Source organism: Sus scrofa, chromosome 4 (assembly GCF_054392235.1).
Source record: "Sus scrofa isolate SSC_HxYL_T2T_F1_AM1 chromosome 4, Sscrofa_HxYL_maternal_Yorkshire_Landrace_v2.0, whole genome shotgun sequence".
Taxonomy (NCBI): domain Eukaryota; kingdom Metazoa; phylum Chordata; class Mammalia; order Artiodactyla; family Suidae; genus Sus; species Sus scrofa.
The window spans coordinates 121,020,460-121,042,594 of record NC_139386.1 but is presented as its reverse complement, the minus strand read 5'-3'; the positions used below and the strand labels follow the sequence as shown (position 1 = coordinate 121,042,594).

General features: G+C 33.4%; 1 protein-coding gene across 6 annotated transcripts in view; it reads right to left on the bottom strand.

Moving 5' to 3' along the window:
• COL11A1 (collagen type XI alpha 1 chain) overlaps window positions 1–22,135 on the bottom strand; it is a 526,061-nt gene that overhangs the window by 93,648 nt on the left and 410,278 nt on the right. For 5 of the 6 annotated variants that reach the window (XR_014844630.1, XM_085023829.1, XM_085023830.1 and 2 more), the window contains 16 exons: window positions 21,865–21,918; window positions 21,698–21,751; window positions 21,478–21,531; window positions 20,213–20,266; window positions 20,056–20,100; window positions 18,530–18,583; window positions 18,023–18,067; window positions 17,749–17,802; window positions 17,207–17,251; window positions 15,895–15,948; window positions 14,788–14,832; window positions 13,296–13,349; window positions 13,166–13,210; window positions 8,506–8,559; window positions 6,813–6,920; window positions 2,582–2,635 (listed from right to left, as the gene is read on the bottom strand). Coding sequence is in view for 5 of the 6 variants with exons in the window: in XM_085023829.1 (XP_084879955.1) it covers window positions 2,582–2,635; window positions 6,813–6,920; window positions 8,506–8,559; window positions 13,166–13,210; window positions 13,296–13,349; window positions 14,788–14,832; window positions 15,895–15,948; window positions 17,207–17,251; window positions 17,749–17,802; window positions 18,023–18,067; window positions 18,530–18,583; window positions 20,056–20,100; window positions 20,213–20,266; window positions 21,478–21,531; window positions 21,698–21,751; window positions 21,865–21,918 (873 nt within the window). In the remaining variant the exon portion in view is untranslated. Of the gene's footprint in view, window positions 1–2,581; window positions 2,636–6,812; window positions 6,921–8,505; window positions 8,560–13,165; window positions 13,211–13,295; window positions 13,350–14,787; window positions 14,833–15,894; window positions 15,949–17,206; window positions 17,252–17,748; window positions 17,803–18,022; window positions 18,068–18,529; window positions 18,584–20,055; window positions 20,101–20,212; window positions 20,267–21,477; window positions 21,532–21,697; window positions 21,752–21,864; window positions 21,919–22,135 lie in introns of those variants that run through there. The other variant, XM_085023832.1, reaches the window with a different exon arrangement.

Sequence of the window (22,135 nt, the reverse complement as noted above, 5' to 3'; positions counted from 1 at the left end):
TGCTCTTATGCATCAATTTCATGCTTAATAAATTTATTTTCTTACATAGTTTCTACTCTAAGAAATTTATAGCAAACAGACAAAAACATCCAATCCACCTATGAAACAGTTTGTGATATATGGGCCTATTCTTTTTTTCTCACATGAAGATTGTCACCAAAATGTATAATTTCCATGAAAATATATTATCTGCTTTTAAACAGAAAAAATAAGTAGCCAACAAAAGGCAAAAAAGTCAAATGCTAATGGTGAAGTTGGTTCTTTTGGTGAATTGAAATGTTAAAAATTGTTTCAAATACTGTTTTTAATATAAATTAATCCTACTTTAAAATAGATTTTACTTTTTGAAAAAGCTATTCCTGTAAAGTACACACATCAGCACATCTTTTAAATACTCATTATGGTTTATATTGCTAGTAGATATTGGATAAATTATATTGTCTAACTATAGTCCTTAAATTGCTTGAAAGGGGCTAGCAACCAAATTTATTTTCTAGTACAATGAAGACTTAAATCTATTCAAAATTCATTGGCTTCGATATAGGAAAAAAATGTGAAGCTATCTTTGATCTTTGATGTGCCCATCATTTTTTGTTTTAGAACTGAGAAATGTAAATGGTTTTGATCATAAAGGAAAAGCCATGAAGAAAAGTCATATAAAAAAATAAAGACCAAAATTTCAGACAATTAGGTTGAAGGGTAAAAATAAGATGTTTGATTCCTCTAGGAAGAAATATTTCTCTCTAGTCATTCTGTTCCATTTTGTTAATAAAAAAAAAAAAAAAACCCTCAAGGAATATTGAACAGAGAACTGGCTTAGGAAAAACAGAAAAAGATAAGAACATCAAATAAACTCATAATAAAAAACACACTCATTCATGTAACATGTAAAAGTTTTCTGTTTTTAAGTCAAAACATCACCACAATTGAAATTCAATTTAGTGATCAGATGCAAAATTTACCAACTAATCTAGGAACAGTGTAAAGTTGTGCATTAGGCAGTGACTATCTCTTTTTACTCAAAGTACTTGTGAAAATGCTTGACATTGGAAAGGAAGGTAATTAGGTAACAGGACAGTGTATTAGAGACAATATTTAAAAGGTAAAAATTACTCATCAGTGTAATTTAACTGTAGCCAGAAACAGATATATGATGTTTGCATTATTTTTAAATTAGAGACTAAATGAATCTTATTTTAAAAGGGCTCAATTACCTCCTACTACACAAGGAAATGTATTTTATAAATTTAATGAGAAATTATAGGACAAATTTAATGAGAAATTATAGGACATGGCCAGTTATCACATGATGAGTCACAAGTAAGTACAGTTCACATTTGTCAGGAGGAAGGATATTTTTGTTTTCTGCTGATTATCTGTGAAACTTTTTAATAAATATATGTTTGCAGATTATTCTACAATCAGGATTTATCCTTATATACTAAACCTGTTAAGTCTGAATGGATATGGATCAAACAGGGAAAAACAGATGATAAATATATAGGTAGATAATAGAGAGAGAGATGGTAGATAGATAATCTCATGTGCAAACTACCTTAATATGAATAACCAAAATTTATATATTAAATCATTTAACCACTTAACGTAACTCGTCAATGCATCAAATGAAACCTTAACAAATTTTTATAATTAGCTCAAGGAAAATTAGTACACCTAGGTAAACGTGTATTTTTAAAAACAGGTATATTTCTAATAGTCAAAAAAAGAATTTGAGTGCATTGAATGTGGTGGGTTGAATGCTTCCCCCCAAAAATACATCCAATATTCAAATGTTCTGAAATCTGTGACTGTTAGTTTATTTGGAAATAGAGGTCTTTGTAGATGTAATTAAATCAAGGTTCTTGAAAAGAGATCATCCTGAATTATCCAGGTGGTCTTTAAATGCAATGACAAGTATCTTTTAAGAAGAAGAAAAGATACAGACATGGAAAAAAAGGCCAGGTGAAGAGAGATAGCACACAAGCCAGAGAGTCCCTGGGGCCACCAGAAGCTAAAAGAGGCAAGGACACATTCTCTTCTTTTGGAGGGAGCATGGGCCTGCTGACCCTTTGGTTTTAGACTTCTAGCTTCCAGAACTGTAAGAAAGTAAATTTCCATTGTTTATGTCACCAGGTTTGTGACGATTTGTTACAGTAGCCCTAGGAAACAAATTCTGTGGAGAAGAGGATGAAAGAAAAATCAAGTGGTAATTCAAACCTTTAGGGTATTAGAAATGAAATAAAAAACTATTATCCATCACCTGTCATCTATTTAACATGTCTAGATATATTAATATGCTGCCTTAGAATAGTCTTATTTCAGTTCCAAGGAAGTGGCTGACCATGCCTTCCTTTCATGCCTATTCTCTAAAACATTCCAATCCATAATCACCTAGGCTCTCTGACACCCTGACCTCCAGGTGCCCTCATAACCTCTGCCTTCCCCTTGTAAGATTACATTTTAAGGATTCATCATCTCTATATTACAAACCAAAAGGTAAACGTAGGTGGTAGGTGATTATTTTAAGTATAGCTACAAAATGCTGATTCATAAACAATAAAAATCAAGCTAATCATTTTACCTTTGGACCTTGTCTTCCCGGATATCCTGGTAATCCTGGAACACCAAGTTTCCCCTAAAGTTAAACAAACAAACAAAAAATCATTGTCAATTCTAGGTAGAATTAAGTTTAAATGATGACTTGAGTCATTTTCCTACAAGTTAGAACCACATATTTGCACACTTGAAGATATATAAGTTCTTACCATACTTTCATTATATTTCTTAACTTTAATAGAGAAAAAAAAATGTTGCTAATGCTTTAATGTTCACTAACTTAACCTGTTGTCTAAGGGATAGGGCTTTCTTTGGGGACAAGAAAGTAAAGAGAATGCTAGGATTCTTTGTGAACTAAAGAAATCAGCTAAGAAATCAGCTAGGTTTTATCAACATTAAATACTATTTAAAGTTAGTGGAGGTAGCACTATATGTAGATCTTATCATTCCAAATAAAGTTAATCTTTTTTGATAAATTATTTAATTTCTCACTGTAAATGTAAAGCAAACTTTATGGGGAAAGTTTAAATAACCATATTAAGAAATTCAAAAGTAATTTGAGGAAAGTTTTTTTTTAATTCAAACATCTGAATAAATCTAGCATAACTAATACCAAATGTTGAGAGATATAACTAAATAATGATGATTTTTGTGCAGTGTTCATTTCTACAGATGAAAATTTGGATGTGCAACTATTTTGTTCCTGTGCAATTAGATTACCTCTCAATCTGAAAGTGCTACAACAAATGGTAAATTCTAACAAAGTCCAAAGATTTATAACAAATACTAAGAGGTTTAAAATGCATCACTTCCAAAATTGGCCCCCTAAAAAAACATTAATTTAAAAATATTAGTAGAAAGAAAATTAAAATAAATGAATAAAATATGTTTGTGGAATTTTACTGTGATTTCATTTCCCTTAAGAACATATGAATGCTCATTTCACATCTAAAATGTTATTTATCAAAGTCTTAAACATTAGCAAACAAGTAGTAGCATTTCCTCTGTACACTTAAACAAAATAAGAATAGAACCAAAAGCAAATCCAAAATTGTGATATATAAAGTTAAAAGGTGTCAGGACTTTATGTACAAAAATTAATATTTTACTGGACGAAGCAAGGGGAGAAATCAGGAATATAGTTTATAACCTTGTTATTATTGACTGAACTAAACAGTTGTCTGATTCAAGATCAACACTGCATAGGTAAGCAGTCTTTAGATGTAACATATTCAAACAAGCCTTAAGAAGCATACTTATAATAATGTCCCCTTGGATACATTAATTTATCATACCTTGTTTTATGCCACTGATTTCAAGGTTAATGAAATTCCCTAATTATCATCACAAAACTTTTGTAGTCTATGTTAATTACTACATTAGCATGTAAATTCATTCATTTTAGAGTCCTTTAAAAATAAATCCAGAGAGAAAATTTGTTTGTATTTTCAGTATGGTGATAGGCAGCTCAATGAAAGGAAAAACAGTGGTGAAATATTAAAAATTAAGAATTGCAGGGTAAAGTGCCTCAGCATAGTTTGTGAATCATTTACAAAAAATACAGTAGGGTTGAGAAAAGGAGAAGGTCCTAGAACAGCCTTAAGCCACTGGGAAGTGAGCACTTTAAGTGGAAGGGTCACAGCCCTTGTCCCTCCAACCCTATCCTGTCCTTCCCCTGACCAAAGGCACACTCATCAGTTCACAAACAGCAACTAGGAGTGTGAAACAGTAGAAGAATGGCTACATTTCGTAAGTCATAATGACATGAGAAAATGATTCCTTTCTGTTTGTTTTCTTTTTTGTTTGTTTTCTTTTTTGTTTGTTTTTTAGTGCCACACCAGGGGCATATAGAAGGTCCCAGACTAGGGGTCAAATCGGAGTTACAGCTGCCGGCCTACACCACAGCCACAGCCACAGCAACACAGGATCCTTCTGGGACCTAGACCACAGTTTATGCAATGCTGGATCCTTAACTCATTGAGTGAGGTCTGTATAGAACCTGCATCCTCATGGATACTAGTCAGGTTCATAACCACTGAACCACAAAAGGAACTCCTGAGAAAATGCTTTCTTATTTCTCTGGTCATGATCCCTTATATAATCTTTATATATTTTCCTTCTGGGACAGGATGATAAGGGGCAGAGATGATAATTTTCTTAAATAGCACAGAATTTCAATATTTTATAGAATGGTAGTATGCTCAATATAAAAAATTGGAGAATAGACACACATATAAAAAAGGAAATTGATTTACAGCACCAAGAGATAATTATTATTTATATTTTCCTTTAGTGTACCTAATCAGATAACACTTGTCATAGCTATTTCTAGTTTTTTCTGCTTTTTTTTTTTACTTTATTTTTTTGTCTTTTTGCCTTTTGTAGGGCCACTCCCATGGCATATGGAGGTTCCCAGGCCAGGGGTCGAATCGGTGCTGTAGCTGCCAGCCTACACCAGAGCCATAGCAACACAGGATCCGAGCCATGTCTGCAACCTACACCACAGCTCACGGCAAGCAACACCGGATCCTTAACCCACTGAGCAAGGCCAGGGATCCAACCTGCAACCTCATGGTTCCTAGTCGGATTCGTTAACCACTGCGCCATGATGGGAACTCCTTTTTTTAACTTTTATTTTTCTGTCTTTTGTCTTTTTAGGGCCCTACCTGCAGCATATAGAGGTATGGAAGTTCCCAGGCTAGGGGGCTAATCAGAGCTGTAGCTGCCAGCCTACACCACAGCCACAGCAACACAAGATCCGAGGCACGTCTTCGACCTACACCATAGCTCATGGCAACACCAGATTCTCAACCCACTGAGCACGGCCAGGGATCGAACCCACAATCTCATGGTTCCTAGTCAGATTCATTTCCACTGTGCCACAATGGGAGCTCCTCTAGTTTTTTCTTAATTTAACTTCAGACTCATTATAAAATGTTCACAATACACTAAATATTCTATGAAGGCATAATTTTAATGTTGCTTAATATTACAATTTGCATGTAAATGTAACAATTACAAATATTTTCTGACATAATGCATATAGCCAGGCAGCTGTTAAACAATGAATAGTAATAGTATCAGGGGATATTTAAAAGCATAGTGATGCCTGAGTTCACCTCAGATTAAATGTAAAACTTCTTGAAGTTCTACTAAGCATTAGTATTTTTTTAAAACACTCATCCTGTAAAAGTATATATTTAAGTGGAGAGAGTGAAAAATGGGTGTTTTGGTTTGACAGTCAAAGATGATACTACTTGTTCCAAAACAGTAAGTAGACAGTCTTCATTGATTCTTTCATCCTTCATTAATCACACTCAAACTCTCAACCTTTTAAATGAATTGTCTGCTCCTTTATTTTTTTATTTTTATTCATTTATTTATTTTTTGCTTTTTTAGGGCTACACATGCAGCATATGGAAGTTCCCAGGCTAGGGGTCAAATCGGAGTGCAGCTGCTAGCCTACACCACAGACACAGCAACACAGAATCCGAGCCACATCTGTGACCTACACCACAGCTCATGGCAACGCCAGATCTTTAACCCACTGAGTGAGGCCAGGGATCAAACCCACGTACGTCCTCATCGGTACTAGTCAGGTTTGTTACCACGGAGTCATGATGAGAACTCCCTATTTTTTTTTTATTTTTTTATTTTTTGGGTTAAAAATTTTGTTTTAAGTTTTTGGCTATGCCCATGGCATGTGGAAATTCCCGGGGCGGGGATTAAACCTGAGGCACAGTAGTTGACAATGCCGAGTACTTAACTGCGAGGCCACCAAGGAACTCCCTCAAATGCTCAACTTCTAATATAGAACAACTTTAACAGTGGCTGATTCTGCATAGGCAAGAGGAGCAGAAGAAACTATAAAATAAGGAAGAGTAAAAGAGGATAAATGTGCCTGTCTCAGAGTTCCTGCTGTGGTGCAGCAGGTTAAGGATCTGGTTTATCTCCTGACAGCATTGGTTCTCCAACCTAACACATGGGTTAAGGATCTAGCATTGCCATGGCTGTGGTGTAGGTCACAGATGCAGCTGAGATTCTACCCTGGCTTGGGAACCTCCATATGGTGCAGCCGAGGCCAAACAAGAAAAAAAAAAAAAAAAGTGACCATCTCATAATTATACTCTAAATAGTATATGCTTAAAATTTAATAAAAGCCTCTAGATTTATATCTTGAGTAATTAAAAACACTCTAAAATGATAATGAAGCATTATGTGCAAGAGAACCTGCGAATCTAAAGTTGTTCACTAACCTTTTCTCCTGCTTGACCAGAAGGACCCGGGTCTCCAGTTGGACCTGCTCGACCTTTGGGCCCTTCAGGGCCATCTTCTCCTCTTGGACCTACTTGACCAACTTCCCCCTGTAACACAGAGTAACAGCACCGTTGTAATTTAAAGTGTCTTAGAGATTGAAGGTCAGAGATTATAGTTCATCAAAAAGTTGTATTCAACCCTTGGTTTGTTTACTCATGTATTATATATGACACAGAGGCCTGAAAATGTTGTGACTTCATCAATCTTTCCATTAATAAATAAACAATTAAATATAGTCTGACATTTGAAAACCTACAGAAACCAAATGATACTGTATAGCACATTAAATTAATTTTAATACACTCTCTTGCAGAAAGAGAGAAAAAGTAAGAATCAAGACCAGATAGTGTAAGGTGGTAGAATATGTTATCCCCAAATATGCCACTTTGGCATAAGAAGTGTTTGGAACTGAAGGCAACTGAATAGAAGCAGATAGAAAAAAAAAAAAATTTCTCTACCCATCCCATACTTGCTTAAAAGCAGGACACATATTTACAAAGGTGTCTTTTCTCCCCCTCTCTACCAGAAAGGACAAAAATTAATCACCAGAGAAACTAGACTCCTAATAGTCCAGAGCCAGAAGCAGGCACCAAAGGAATCTATACAACAAACTTTACAACTAACCTTTATCTACTATTACTTTCCCATACATCTGCCTTCCCACAATTTACAGCACTGAAAACTTGACGTTCTTATCCTGCTCAAAATGTATTTGTTCCTCTGACCAAGTTCTAACCACTCCATTGAGTAACTCATCACTGAGTGCTTCCATATGTGTTCATGACGCATATGCCAGCAAGCGTCTGTTTGCTTTTCTTTTGTTCATTTGTCTTGCATCAGTCTAATTTTACAGGACTTCAGCCTGAGAACTTATCAAGATAGGAGGAAAAAGAATTTCTCCTCCCACATCATAGCACCTTTGGAAATCAATGTTTGGAACACAAGAAAAATTTTAGACTTGTATTTCACACTTAAGATATTAAATGCTGGAATTATTAAGTTATTGCCCCCATCCCAGACACAGGCTTTATATGCCTTTTAGGAAAATAAATATTCTATAACATGCATTTTTGCTTAAATTTATTAGATACTATTATGCTAGTTATAAAATAAATCTTCCCAACTAAAAACATTTAATTTACTTTAGGTGACACAATTTTGTTTTCAAGATACTTGTTAACAGAAAAACAGTGTACTATTTTTACACTAAAAAATTCAAAACTATGTAATTAAAATTCATGACAGTTGCAAATATAGTTTCTAGGCAGCAAAGTTCACTGTATGTGGACAATACGCAGAAAAAAACCTATTGAATTAATTATATTCAGCATTTGATTGTTTTAGAAAATGTCTATAAACAAAAGCACTATACATATAAATATATATAATATATATGTAACTATGTATGTATAAATATGCTATGGGACACATAGAGGTTAAAATAATATCTAAAAAACTGATACTATATTATCTCCACAAAAATTAAAATCCTAATCATATGAAAATGGACATGAAAAATGCCTCAGACAGTACAAACATTTTTATTTATCCTGATCACAACACTTAATTATAAGAATAAACACACACACATATGTTAATATATGTACGAGTACAAATTTTCATTTTACTTACTCTGTCACCTTTGAGACCCATGTCGCCTTTGAATCCTGGAAAACCATCTTCACCCTAAAAAATGTAAAAAATAAATTTTAATCAATTGTTTGGATGAATCTAAATTATGGTTATATGAAATATGAATACTGATAATTAGGGAAAATCGTCCTGAGAAATGTGAATCTTAATTGTGAAACCTCCTCTTTCCTATTTTAACCCTTCATCTCCAGTATTCTCCCAATTTCCCATACTTAATGCCTCTAAGCTACTAGAAGACTTTTCACAAATGTGTCCATTAAATCTTCTCTATCTTATGAGGGAAATAACCACGTTCTTATAACAACATGTATCCTACTTTGAACAAACAAAAAGTAAAAATTTAAGTAATTAAATTACCTTTGGATTTCAAGAACTCTGGGCTACCAAAAAAAATGTCTTTATCCTTAATTTACCAATATATACCTAAAATTTTTATATCATGCATTTTTGTCTCATGTGCTTTAGGTAAATGTCTTCTGGCTCAACTTGTTTTCTATGTTACAGTCTCTCTTCATGTGAAGCATAAGCAAATTGATAGCCTTTATGTAAAAAGAGAGATTGCTCAATGTCACATCACAGACACCAACCAGTGATGCTGAAAACTGCACATCCTTTAGCAAAGAGAGGAGAAATTTTGACTATGGCAACATTTCCTGTCATTCTCACTATAACTAGACTTTTAAAAACTAAGCTTCATGAACAACTTTACTATCTCTTAATTTTAAGAAAAATTTTAAATTCCTAAGGAATAATCATTCATGTGTTCAGCAGCATTAACTGAGAATTACTCTGTTCAGAGGACTGTGGAGCACTTTGAAGATGCTGTTTTACCAATAAATATTCTACTGAAGGTAGAACATTTGCATTGATTTTAGTACAGGTGGAGTAGGAAAGGTGTTTAGAAAAGAAAAACATGAGCATGAGGATGATGACGATGTACTGTGCTGATGCTGGTCATGGCTGCGGAGAAGCAAGAAGTGAATTTGCAGAAGATGTGAGGGCGCAGTCGGTATCTTAATTATTGATTGGACTTGCAGAGTTTGAAAAAAAAAGACATGTCAGGTCAAATATGAGCACAGTGCTAGGAAGACTGGCACTATACACCCACATCCTACTGCCAAAATGACCTCCACAAAACACAAAACTGATCACATCAATATTCCTTTAAAATGCCTCAATGGTTCCAATGTGCTAATGCTGAATATAAGCTGCCAATTTCCCTTCTCTCCTCACAGTGATCTAGCCCTTGTTCACCTCTGTAGTCTTACCTTTGGTCTTAAACCTTCCCTCTACTCCCATCCAAAGCACTGGGATATACTTCCATTTTTAATTCTTGCATCGGTTAACCATTTACACATACACACACAACTGCAAATCCTTTACACATACACACACAACTGCAAATCCTTTACATTCACTGTCTTGTGGTATTTTACTCTTCTTTCAGAACTTGGTTCGTGACTTTGCTATGAAGTTTTCCATGACCTCAATATTCCCTCCTTAAAGTTAACCTCTTTGTTTTGTGTGCCCCCACTGAACATTTATTATTATAACATCCTGCCCTTAGTAGAAAGAGATCATGGGTCTCTTTCTACTAAAGGGTCAAAGTCAAGAATCATGTCTAATTAACCTCTGGCTCTCTAGTGCCTATGGCATTTTGACGCTCGATGATCAAGATATGTAATAAACATTTACTAAATGTGCATTTAGAAGCATCCACGCCTCATTGTGAGTTTGGTAAAGTATGCTAAACTTCAGAAAATAGCAGGTCGTTACGGATATATGAGATCTTGACCTGGAAAAGGAATCCAATCTTACATCCTACCTAAACCTAAGAATTCTGACAGGTCCAAAAGTTTCTTTTAAGACAAAAGTATAACATTTTAACTTTCTGGTCATAAAGTAGCCTTGTGGAATTAGGATACTCTCTGCACTGAATGCATCTGGGCAACAGCAGAGGCTTAAGAGCTGAAAATGATCGCTTAACTTCCTATTGACTCCCCTAAAGAGAAGGGTAATTACACAGTTGCCAAGTTTACTTTAAAAAATACATCACCCTATGTCTAAAATCAGTAACAGTTTCTATGACTTTTTTCAGGGAAAGATTTTTTTTTTTTAAGAGAGTACATATTGGTCTAGATTCTGTTTCTGTCAAAACTTGGTTTTCAATACATTCACAATTAAAAAAAATAAACTAGATGACTCAAGCTATTAAGTAAATCCTAATAAGAAGTGGCATATTTTAAACAAAAAACACTTTTAAGCTATTAGATTTTGGAGTCCTACATTATCGGGTCCGAATTAATAATTTTTAAAAAGGAAACAGATTTCAGGTTATGTGTAAAAAAGGAATTTACCTGCGCCACCTGGTTAATTAGGCTAGGTTTCTTACATACTAAGGAACAAATCTGGGTCTCAACAATGGCGAACTTTATTCTAGTTAGGGCACTATGCACTATTTCACCTTGAGTTAATATTGTTATTTGTAAATAGAAAACAGTTTCAACTCCCTCTTCATCTCTTATGAGATAAATCGTCAATTAAGTTATATATTCAGAAAAACAAAATAAATAATGTACATTGAAACTAATTATAATTTAATGGTTCTTTACAGAGTTTGAAAATAGGAAAAATTCTTATTATAAAAAGCTTCTATTAAAATTTATATAACATTTCTCTAAATCTAGGTTATCTCTTAATAGATTAATATATGGTATGCAATTAAAGGTATAGTTGAAAAATACCTTAGAGGTTTTTTAGGATAATATTCCCATTTTACAGACTTAAACTAAGGCTTACGGAAAGTAAATGATCTAAATTTACATGTCTAGTTATAGTATGAGCACTAAAATCAGAACTAAGAACTTATAACTCTCAATTTAAAATTTAATTCTTTCTCTACATATTTACTTATTTCTTCTGAGACCATATGACACTCAAGCAATAATCTCAAATCACTTTCCTGCATATAAATAATACACATTTATTTTTCTCTGAAGTGGGTTTCTCCTCACTTAATTAATCATCTATTGCCACTACCCTTCTTTCCAAAAAGTTTACAAATCTCCCATCTCAATTAAATGTCTTTCCTTTAAACACTGCCTTCTCTACAAATACTAGGTTGGCATTAATTCCACAGAACCAACTTGAATTGATACTTAAATGTATCACCAATAAAAACTGAGATTTCAAATTCCAAAATGAAACAATATTTTTTTGCATAAACATCTTGCAAAGAATTACAAGTTCAACACTGTCTAAACCATCACTATGCTCCATTGCCAGCTCAGGGAGACAATACACCTTGTTCATTAGTGATGATCAAGATGAACTGGGATTTGAAACAAAGTAGCTGTTAATTTAAAATGAATGACATTTTTCACACAATAGAACTGACTATACTTTCACAATGCCTCAGTATGTTATCTATTTTATTTGTTCAAAAAATAAAATAAAATGTAAATAATAAGTCTATCTCTTATTATCTATTTCTCACTAATAGCAAATCCACTCAAGATGCATTTGATATTATGACTAAAGGAATAAAGAGTTATCCTTGAAATCAAGATTTGTATTTCATATATTTCTCACCTTACCTACTAACATTTTATACTTAACCTTGTTTTTATTTTTAATTTCATACAGTGAGAATTAATCCAATACTGATTCTGAGTAACTAATTCTGAGTAACGTCATTTCAACATGATGATCATGGAAGGATTTGGGAACTCTACATTTACATAAAACATTTACATGAAAAAAAATATCCATTTTGTTTTCTTCATAAAATTCAACTATAAATGCTCTTTATTTTACAGTCTACATTCTTTCACTCACCTTTACCTGTGTTTTTGTTTGTTTGTTTGTTTTTGCTTTTTTTGGGAGGACGCAATTGCCGCACATGGAAGTTCCCAGAGTTGGGGTAGAATCGGAGCTGCAGTTGCCAGCCTACACCGCAGCCGCAGCCACATCAGTGACAGATCCAAGCCACATCTTACATCTGAGACCTACACCACAGCTCATAGCAACGCCAGTTCCTTACCCACTGAGCAAGGCCAGGGATCAAACCCAAATCCTCATGGATACCAGTCAGTTCGTTACCATGGAGCCACAATGGAAACTCCATATCTGGTTTATTTCCTTCTCATGAAAACCTTTGCTGCGTATTCAGTGGCACATGTGAAGACTTCCTCTTCCCACAACTGAATCACGGTACCTCTAAGTTTCATTTTTGGCCCTTCATTTCAATTTATATTTGGGTATTTCAGTAGAGAAAAAAATGGTATAAACATTCCTCTGTCATCAATATATATAATTGGATCCAATTCAATCATAACACCTCCAATCATAAGGCCAACCTAATAATTTACAAAAGTTAAACACGTAAGAAAAAAAAATAGGGATACAGGATTGATTGTAACTATAACATAACTTTGCTTTTTTTCTATAATTTAGTTCTTACTCCCAGATACGACTTTTTATAAGTTTCCAGGATACAGAGTACAAAATCAGACTTTCATTGTCCAGTATAAAAGTAATCACAATATTTTTGGGAAACAGAATACCTGTTGAATACATTTAAAATGTTTTATGTAATAAATACATACAATTAAAATCACCTAAATAAATTATATTTTACCTTTTCACCTTTAGAGCCCTTGAGACCTCTGACACCATCTGCTCCCTATGGAATAAAGTAGAAGAATTAAATGACTATGTCTTTTTACATTGAAATTAAATAATGTAGGAAAAAACAAACTAACATTTACCTTTACTCCTCGGGGACCAGGGTAGCCAATAGGACCTTGTGGGCCAGGAGGACCCTGAAAAAGACCCACTGCAATTTAAATACATAATGCATAATACATAATGCACTAGAAGTATCCCTCATTCACACCTTATAATTTTACCAAATAATATATGATGCTATAATATTTTTCTTCTTTTGGTAAAGATTTCTTTTTTCTTTTCTTTTTTTTTCTTTTTAGGGCTGCACCCATGGCATATGGAGGGTCCCAGGCTAGGGGTACAATCGGAGATACAGCCACAGCAATGCCAGATCCAAGCTGTGTCTGGAACCTACAACACAGTTCACAGCAACGCCGGATCCTTAACCCACTGAGTGAGGCCAGGGATTGAACCTGCAACTCATGGTTCCTAGTCGGATTTGTTTCTTCTGTGCAGATGGGAACTCCACACTTTTGGTAAAGATTTCTTGGGCAGTTTATCATTTGTTTCTAAAATCAGATTTAATGATCAAATCATGTGAAGAACCCTACCTATTCCAAATTTATTACATTATGTATTCAAGCTAAAAATAAGAAAAGTATTATGACTATGTGAAACAATATAATTATATAATTAATAACTGATTTTCTAAGCCTGAAACCATCTAATAAATAGCCTCAATGTCTATAACAATTGTAGATTAACCAAAATGATAATTTCTAACCAAAAACTGGTATAAAATGTAGCATTCATATCATTAAAAATGTGATCAAATTATATATTTTCCACAGGGAGCTCCATTTCATTCATATACCTAGAGTAAATAATATATAGTATTTAATTTCATAATGTACAATATCGTATAGTAGATAATAGTTAGTAATGATGACTATTTTAAAGAATCCAAAAGTAGCACCTCTAAATAAACATGATCTTACCCCTGCTACTGTAATCCAAAATAGTATTAGCATTGAATACATTTTTATTTTGATATTTTATTTAGATATTTTGATAATACTGTTCTTACAAATTAATCTTCCCTTATATAAAAGTTATCATAAAGTAATATGCACAGATGGAATTCAAATGACAAACACTTTAATGGTATTCAGTAGTTCTTATCCAAGATCTTTATTATTATTTGTGATCATTTATTCCACATATACTATATATGCAGAATGCTGATTTATTCCTGATCATGAGAATATTTTTTAAAAAATGAAATTAAATGCTAGTCTAATTTATCAAATTGCTAGTACAAAATTCAAAGTTATCTAAAACCTTTTTTATACCCTAAATAAAAAGTAATTATAGAAACATGATTTATATCTAAATCTTAGCAAAAATTCTTTTGAAAGTAAAGCCATAGTACAGGTAGAGTACAACTACTCTCAGGTACTTATTTTCTAATAATCAAATATCTTAATGACTGTAGAAGAATATATACATATATATCACAGAAATTATCAAAATAAGGCATTTTCTCTAGGAGATAAGATGACAGAACATTTAAATGGATACTTTGTAACATACCAGAGAACCCTTTTCTCCAGACTGGCCTTCTTTTCCAGGGTGACCCTACATTCATCAAAAATATAAAGTATTGAGGTGCAATATTAACAGTAGTTTATATTAGGAAATTGTTCTCCTGTTTTCAGTCTGTTGAGGTTTTACTCAATATTTCAAAACATTCTGTATCAGTTTGTATGGTTTTAAATAGAAACTGTGGCATTTGGAAGGAAACATAAGCTTATATTAGATAGATATGTTTCAACTACATAGTGTATTTAAAGAGATTGGGAAAAGCATGGAGAACATACATGTTTTTTACCAACAATGCAACCCTAGTCACAATTAGTCTTACATAAAGATGTTTCACTCTAACTTCTATTTTGCATATTGATCAAATAATCATACATGCAACTTCAAAAGACAATTAAGACATGTGAATGGGATAGTTTAAAATACAGCAACATCATAAATACCAATCAGGCCATCAAGAATCAGTAAATAAAAATGTATTGCTCCAATACAACTATATTCAATGAAAATAAGTAGAGACAGAATGAAAATTTTTATATCCTAGATCTGAGTAAAAAGTTTGAAGAGAAAAAAAGAAATATAAATAACAAATGTTTTAAAATAACTGTGGAGATTACATAATTTCATTATTTATTACTACGCAATAAGATATAATAAGCACTGCTGTATTTCTAGAAAAGTAGGAAATCCCTAAGGCAGAGGAATTTTCAAGTAGGATGTCTGAAAAAATTTATGAAATTTCACGACTCTCAAGAAATATATTCTTTGAAAAGGGAGAATGGAAAAGTGTTTTCTATGAAAAGAAAAAGACATAAAAAGTATAGTGATGGAAAATGTAGAGCATGCAAAGAGAAAAGTGAGTGGTATGAAAAAATGAGCTTCTGGCCTAGAGTGGTCCAAAGACCATTGGGAGCTCCTTAAATATTCTGCAATATGGAAGTGACAGGATGATAAGGCATCTTTAGAGAGATCAATGTTGAATTACGAGCTCAATTTGCTTTTATTACTGAATTAATACAATCACTCCTAAAATACATGTGAAATATATTTTTCAAAATAATATGTAGAAATTTTAATGATCAGGTAACGATTACTTACAGGAGGCCCATCAGCACCAGGAAGTCCCGCAAGCCCTGGTTTTCCTTGTGGTCCCTAATCAAATAGAGGAAAAGAATATTTCAGGTTAAAAATTGAAAACAATAAAAAGTTGGACTTGGCACATAGGAATATACTGCTAATAAAATTCTTGAGTCGCTGGCTTTTATCTATAAGCAATAAACATCTAAATACTTCTTAAAATATTATATAGAAGAAATGGTATCTAAAGATAAATAAAACCAAAGTTAGCACATGTAAAACATTCTAGTTTTCATCCTGTTTAGTAGTCTGAAATGTGTCATTTAACTTCGAATTAGGTTCATTTTTTGCATACCAATAAACAATTTCCCTATAGGAACAGGAATTAAGTTAAATGAATGAATGTCATATTTTTAAGTTTTTAATGAAATACTTAAAATTTATTGTGTTTCTAGGCACTATGTTAAGCAATATAAAATATATAATATGTATTTATATATATAGTATTCATATTTAGTCTCAAGCAATTCCATGAAATACCATCTAGGATTATGGTTAAATTAACCAAAGTTAATGTGTGACAGTTGAAATATATACTGATTGTGGCACAACTCTGTAAATTTAGTAAAAATCATTACACTTAACATAAGTAAATTCTTATGATGTGAAATTAACACCAATAAAACTATTAATTTTTTTAAAAATCACAGATTCATGGAAACCAACAAAAATAAGGAGGATAAGTACATTAATAAAAACTAGTTAACAATGTTCTGTAACCATAGGGGTCAGGAAATATTACTTAGGAAATCTGGCAGAGATAGGGGAAAAAAACATCTCTTTAATTAAAGATTTATTCTTGTTTTGATCTAGACATTGAGTTATTAGCAAGAACATCATTTGCCATTTATACATGAGAAATGGTGGCAATGATAAAGTCACAATTTTCTCTTAATTAGATCTTGCTAGAAACCCTTTGTCACAAGCAAAGCTAATTGCATTTTTTAAATAATGAGAAATAAAAGGAGGACAGAAAGAAGAGAGAAAACATTCACTCATATCAGCACATTTCTGAAATTAATAATATAGCTGAGAATGTCACATTTGGAAGCTATCCAAATAGAAATTCTGTGAAATGTTATCACTTACAGTTCAGAGACATATGAATGACTTCTGTTCACGTTCTACTTTCATGATTTAACTCCAGATTAGTTCTTTATGTGCTGAGCCATCTAGATATCTTATCAAAAATAGAACAAAAGCCTTATACCTGCCTAAGGCTGACAACTCAAGCTTGTTTACCAGATATTACTCGAACAACAGATTAACTTACTTTTTCACCAGGAGGACCAATTGGACCTTGTGGACCAGGAAGACCCTGTTTTAAAAGAATTCATTTCCATAGGTCAGGAATCACATCACAAGAATGCAATTTCTTAAAAGTAATGACGGCTTTCTATTTTACATGAAATGAGTTATAAGTGTGTGTGTGCGTGTGTGTGTGTGTGTGTGTGTATGTGTACATATATTCCCCCCACATTCTCCAGAAAGTTTTTCAATGCTATGAGGAGTTTTACACAAGCTACTCTTTTGTCAGCAGGACTGTAATGTGATCCTTTTCAGAATGCCACTGCAGGTGTGGTTATTCAACCTGGTATTCCATGAACACTGAGTGACTCATTTTTCTCTTGGAAGAAAGAGGGTCTGCAGATTAGCTCAATTTTTTTAAAAGGAAAAAAAAAAAAAGAATGATGTTCCTATACTCACAATATAAACACTTAGGCCTACATAGAAAAATCTGAGGCTGTCAATTTTCCTATAAAAAGGTACCATCTTGCCCCATTATCTCAAAAAGCTCTGATGGATGAGACTTACTTGAGGTCCTGGATTTCCTTGCTGACCTGGAGGTCCAGGCTCCCCCTGCGGACCCTGCCATAGGAAAACATAAAGAGTCTTTAATGGAACTATTTCACATCATAGGTTTTTCCTTCTCAATTGAAAAATAGTCCCTGCATCAGGTTTCCCTACAGAAAATCTGGAAAATCTTGCAAAATATTGTAAGGAACCCTAATTTTAGATTTAATAACAAACATGGTTTGTTGGTAGTTAGACTGCAGAAAGGAGTTATGTTAAGGCTGTTTTTACCTACCATGTTCCCTTTTGGTCCTGGGGGGCCATCTACACCTGCAATGCCCTTAAATTAAAAAAAAAATAAATATGTATGAGTATTTACTAGTTTAGAAATTACAACAGAAAATTTAAAAGACTAATCCATCAGCATGCCGACCACTAGACTAGGGTGGCTAAAAATCATTGTAGACTCAATGGAAAAGAGGGAAAAAGCAAGGTCTATACTGTTCCTCCACATGTCCATGAGCCAACCCAGCAGCATTTTCTGTTGTGTGGTGAGAAACACACAATAAAATAATACATTAGATAAACTAAACATGAAACAATAAAACAGATGTACTAAAAGAGTAAAGAAAGAAGCGGATGGAGTGAGGAGTGATCAGTTAAAATGACAGGCAGGATCATGAGGTCTTAGGGTGTAACAGGGCTGTAAACCCTTGGCTGTCTACTGAAAGCTTTCACAGCTTCTGGGGTTTAAAGAACAAGCTTTCCCTAGAAAATCTTGACTGTTTTCAACAATACATACAGGCTGTCCTGTAGGTCCTGGTGTTCCCCTTGGTCCCAGCAAACCTCGTGGACCCTAAAAGGAAAAGAAAAACACATTTTTTCAGAAGAAATGGGCTCAAAACACACCTCTTATTTTAAACAAATTTTAATGTCATGTTCAGACTAAAAGTATTTGTTCATCTTCTTATAATACACCAAGAGCAAAGTTTAAAACACTGTGTTTATATGACGAAAATATGTAGTGTTTATACTTACCCGAAAGCCAAAATAAATAAGTGAGTCTCTAGTACAGGAACTCTATCTTTGATTCTATAAATTTACATATGAATCACTTGGGAAATTTTAAAAATAGGAAACATTTCGGTGCTTCCAATAAGTCACTTTGCGTCATTTTCCAATTTGAGTAGCAGCACTGAATCTTATTAAATCTTATTATTCAATCAGATAGACTACATAAATAGAACAGACCCGATTCTCATTTATTTTACATTTAGGTAAATGCTATCTTGAGAGAATATTTTACGGGGAGAAAGAAACAAAAAGCTGGATAACTCTATTAGCAGAATTATAGAAACCATTCTCTTGATTTTTAAGTTACTATTTAAACAATCTACTTTTTCTCTTCTTCTTCCCCATCCTCCATTTTTCCTCCTTCTTTAGAAAAATCAATACAATGATTTACTGTCCCTCATATTCACTTGAGCTACTATACCTTTTGTTGATAGGCTCTAAAATGTGGCAAATTAAGACTAAAATTAGGAGGCCTGCCACTAGCCTGGTTTTTTGATTAACTAGCTTTGGATAAATCTCCCCAATTCAGTTTCCTCATTTGTAAATTTCAGTGGGAAAAACGATTTTTTTTTTTTTTTTTTTTTTTTTTTGTCTTTTTGCCATTTCTTGGGCCACTCCCGAAGCATATGGAGGTTCCCAGGCTAGGGGTCCAATCGGAGCTGCAGCCACCGGCCTAGGCCAGAGCCACAGCAACGTGGGATCCGAGCCACATCCGCAACCTACACCACAGCTCATGGCAACGCTGGATCCTTAACCCACTGAGCAAGGGCAGGGATCGAACTCGCAACCTCATGGTTCCTAGTTGGATTCGTTAACCACTAAGCCACGACGGGAACTCTGGGAAAAATGATATATTATCGGTATATCAGGTATATACTAAGCACCTTTCTTGTTTCTTCTGATAATAAGATTAATTTGTATATAAATAGATTCCAGAACTATTGAATATATATATATATATATATATATATATATATATATATAAACACAAACAAAACAAAGAAGCAGCAACAAAAACAAAGTAAGATTCCTTGGTTAACAAGTTGTTATATCCCACATTTTTTTCTCTCAATTTGTCTAAGCCTTTTTCTGGAATTCTAGGTATTAAAAGTTTTTTCACATAAGCATCATCTGGTTAGCTTAGATAAACTGCAATAGTCACCTGAGTTTATTATTGAGTCTACATATGCAACACCAGTCACTATTCCTCCAACACAGGGTGTTATTTGAAAAGAAAATGAGAAAGTTGCTTACAGCTTCACCTGGAAGACCCCTTGGTCCTATTTCTCCATCTTCTCCCTGTGACAGATAAAATGAAGGGGAAGGCGATACAATCAGACAATGGAAAGTTCAACATGATTTTGTTCTGTTAATTTTAAATATGCCTTAAAGGAAATGAAGTTTGACATACCCTCATTCCATCTTCACCAGGAGGACCAGGAGGACCTTGGGGACCTCGTTCACCCTATTAAATAAATCCAAATATAATGAGAATATAAAATAAAGCAGAACATTTAAAAGTATACCCTACAACTATCCCACCAAATATAATAGAACATTTGCCAGAAAAAAACTATGGTTTATTTTCCCTCTTTAGGACACTCTAAAGATAAACCATAATTTTACATTATTTACCATTATATATCAGTATGCTAGGAAGAAATGTTCCCTCAATTTTAAAAACAAAACGGTTTAAAAAAATACCCAAAATAACTTCAGACATTTAATTACTACCAACTGAACCATTTAGAAAACTATTGTTTTGCTGAGGCTTGTCTTAAACATAGATACACTTTGGTAAGTTTTATTTAACTATTTTTTCCACTTTAAAAATAATTCTTATTAAATCAGCACAACTCTAGAAAACTAAAGAAATTTTGTACTTTTAAAAAAATATATATTTTTCTCAACATGTGATAGGCACACACTAAAAATCTTGCTAGACTTTCACAGGGTTCTCTTTTATCTTTCTATTTTGTCATGTTCTCCAGTTTTTCTAAAAGTTGTCCTTACTTCATTCTTAACTTTTGGAGAAGAAAAATGTGATGATCCAAAGCTGAACTTTTGAGACACTACATCTCTGCTTAATTTCCCACCAAAAACACTGACTGGATTGCCTTTCAACACTGTGTTTTGTTAAGCCTTAGTAAATTATATGCACTTGCATTGCTTATGAAGCTCTTGGATTGCAAACTCAAATTATTACAAAGAAGTAGCCTGTGCCATCTATCTCTACTGAAACCACTTAATCAGTATAATAAAATACAGTGTCCAGTATATTGTTCTATTCATGACAGACTGACTGTAGAGGTCCTTCATTGAATATATTTCCACAGAGAAAATGTAAGAAGGAATTTAAGGCAATTACCTAAAAAGTAGAGGCAAAATTAAATTTTCACACTTGTTCTATAAATAGTATATTTTCCATATATATGTGCATACAGATTCTGCCTCAACTTATGTTTGCATAAAGTGAATATTTTAATGTCTAATGTCTAAATCTATATGAATATATTTGTAATTCTACATTTTCTTCCAGTATCTAGTAGATGCAATAATTTATGAGTTGACAAATATTTAACTTTCTTATTTCTTAAAGTATATAAATTCCTAAGTATTTCATAGTATTCCTGTAACACCTCTGCATAAAAAAAATAATAGAATGGTATATCTTACCCTGTGACCCTTGTCACCTGGCAGACCTGGAAGTCCATCAAATCCTCGATCCCCCTGTAAAATCATCATCATCATCATATTCCCAGCCTAATACTGTACTGTTATTTGAATGTAAAATATTATTTCATTATCAAGAAACTTGATTTGAAAATACAAAACTGTCAGGGGTGACCTGAGTTACAAGATCTGAATACACAAACATATGAGATGAACTCCTGACCTTCGCCCCAGGTTCTCCTGGCATTCCTCTTCCTCCATCAGCACCAGGACGGCCCTGATAACATCGAGAACATGACTAAGCAAATGGGATTCTGGCACCCACAGAGTAAGACAACAGAAAAACATGACTTCAGAGGCCCTCAAATGCACAGTGAAAACCGATCATACCCTTTTTCCAGGTTTTCCTGTCGGACCAGGAGGACCTTGGACACCACGAGGGCCCTACATGGAAACATCACAGTTAATTAATTCTATGGAATTCTTGATCAATAACTCAATCGCATTGAGAGAAATGGTTTTATGAATTTATATCTTCTTGGCCTTACCTTAATCATTTTAAACACAAGAAAATTATTTCTTTTGTAAAAGTCCAGATAAAGCAGAAAAGAGAATCAATTTTTCTAAAGGACTTCTTGCCAAGAAAGTCATACATTTTATT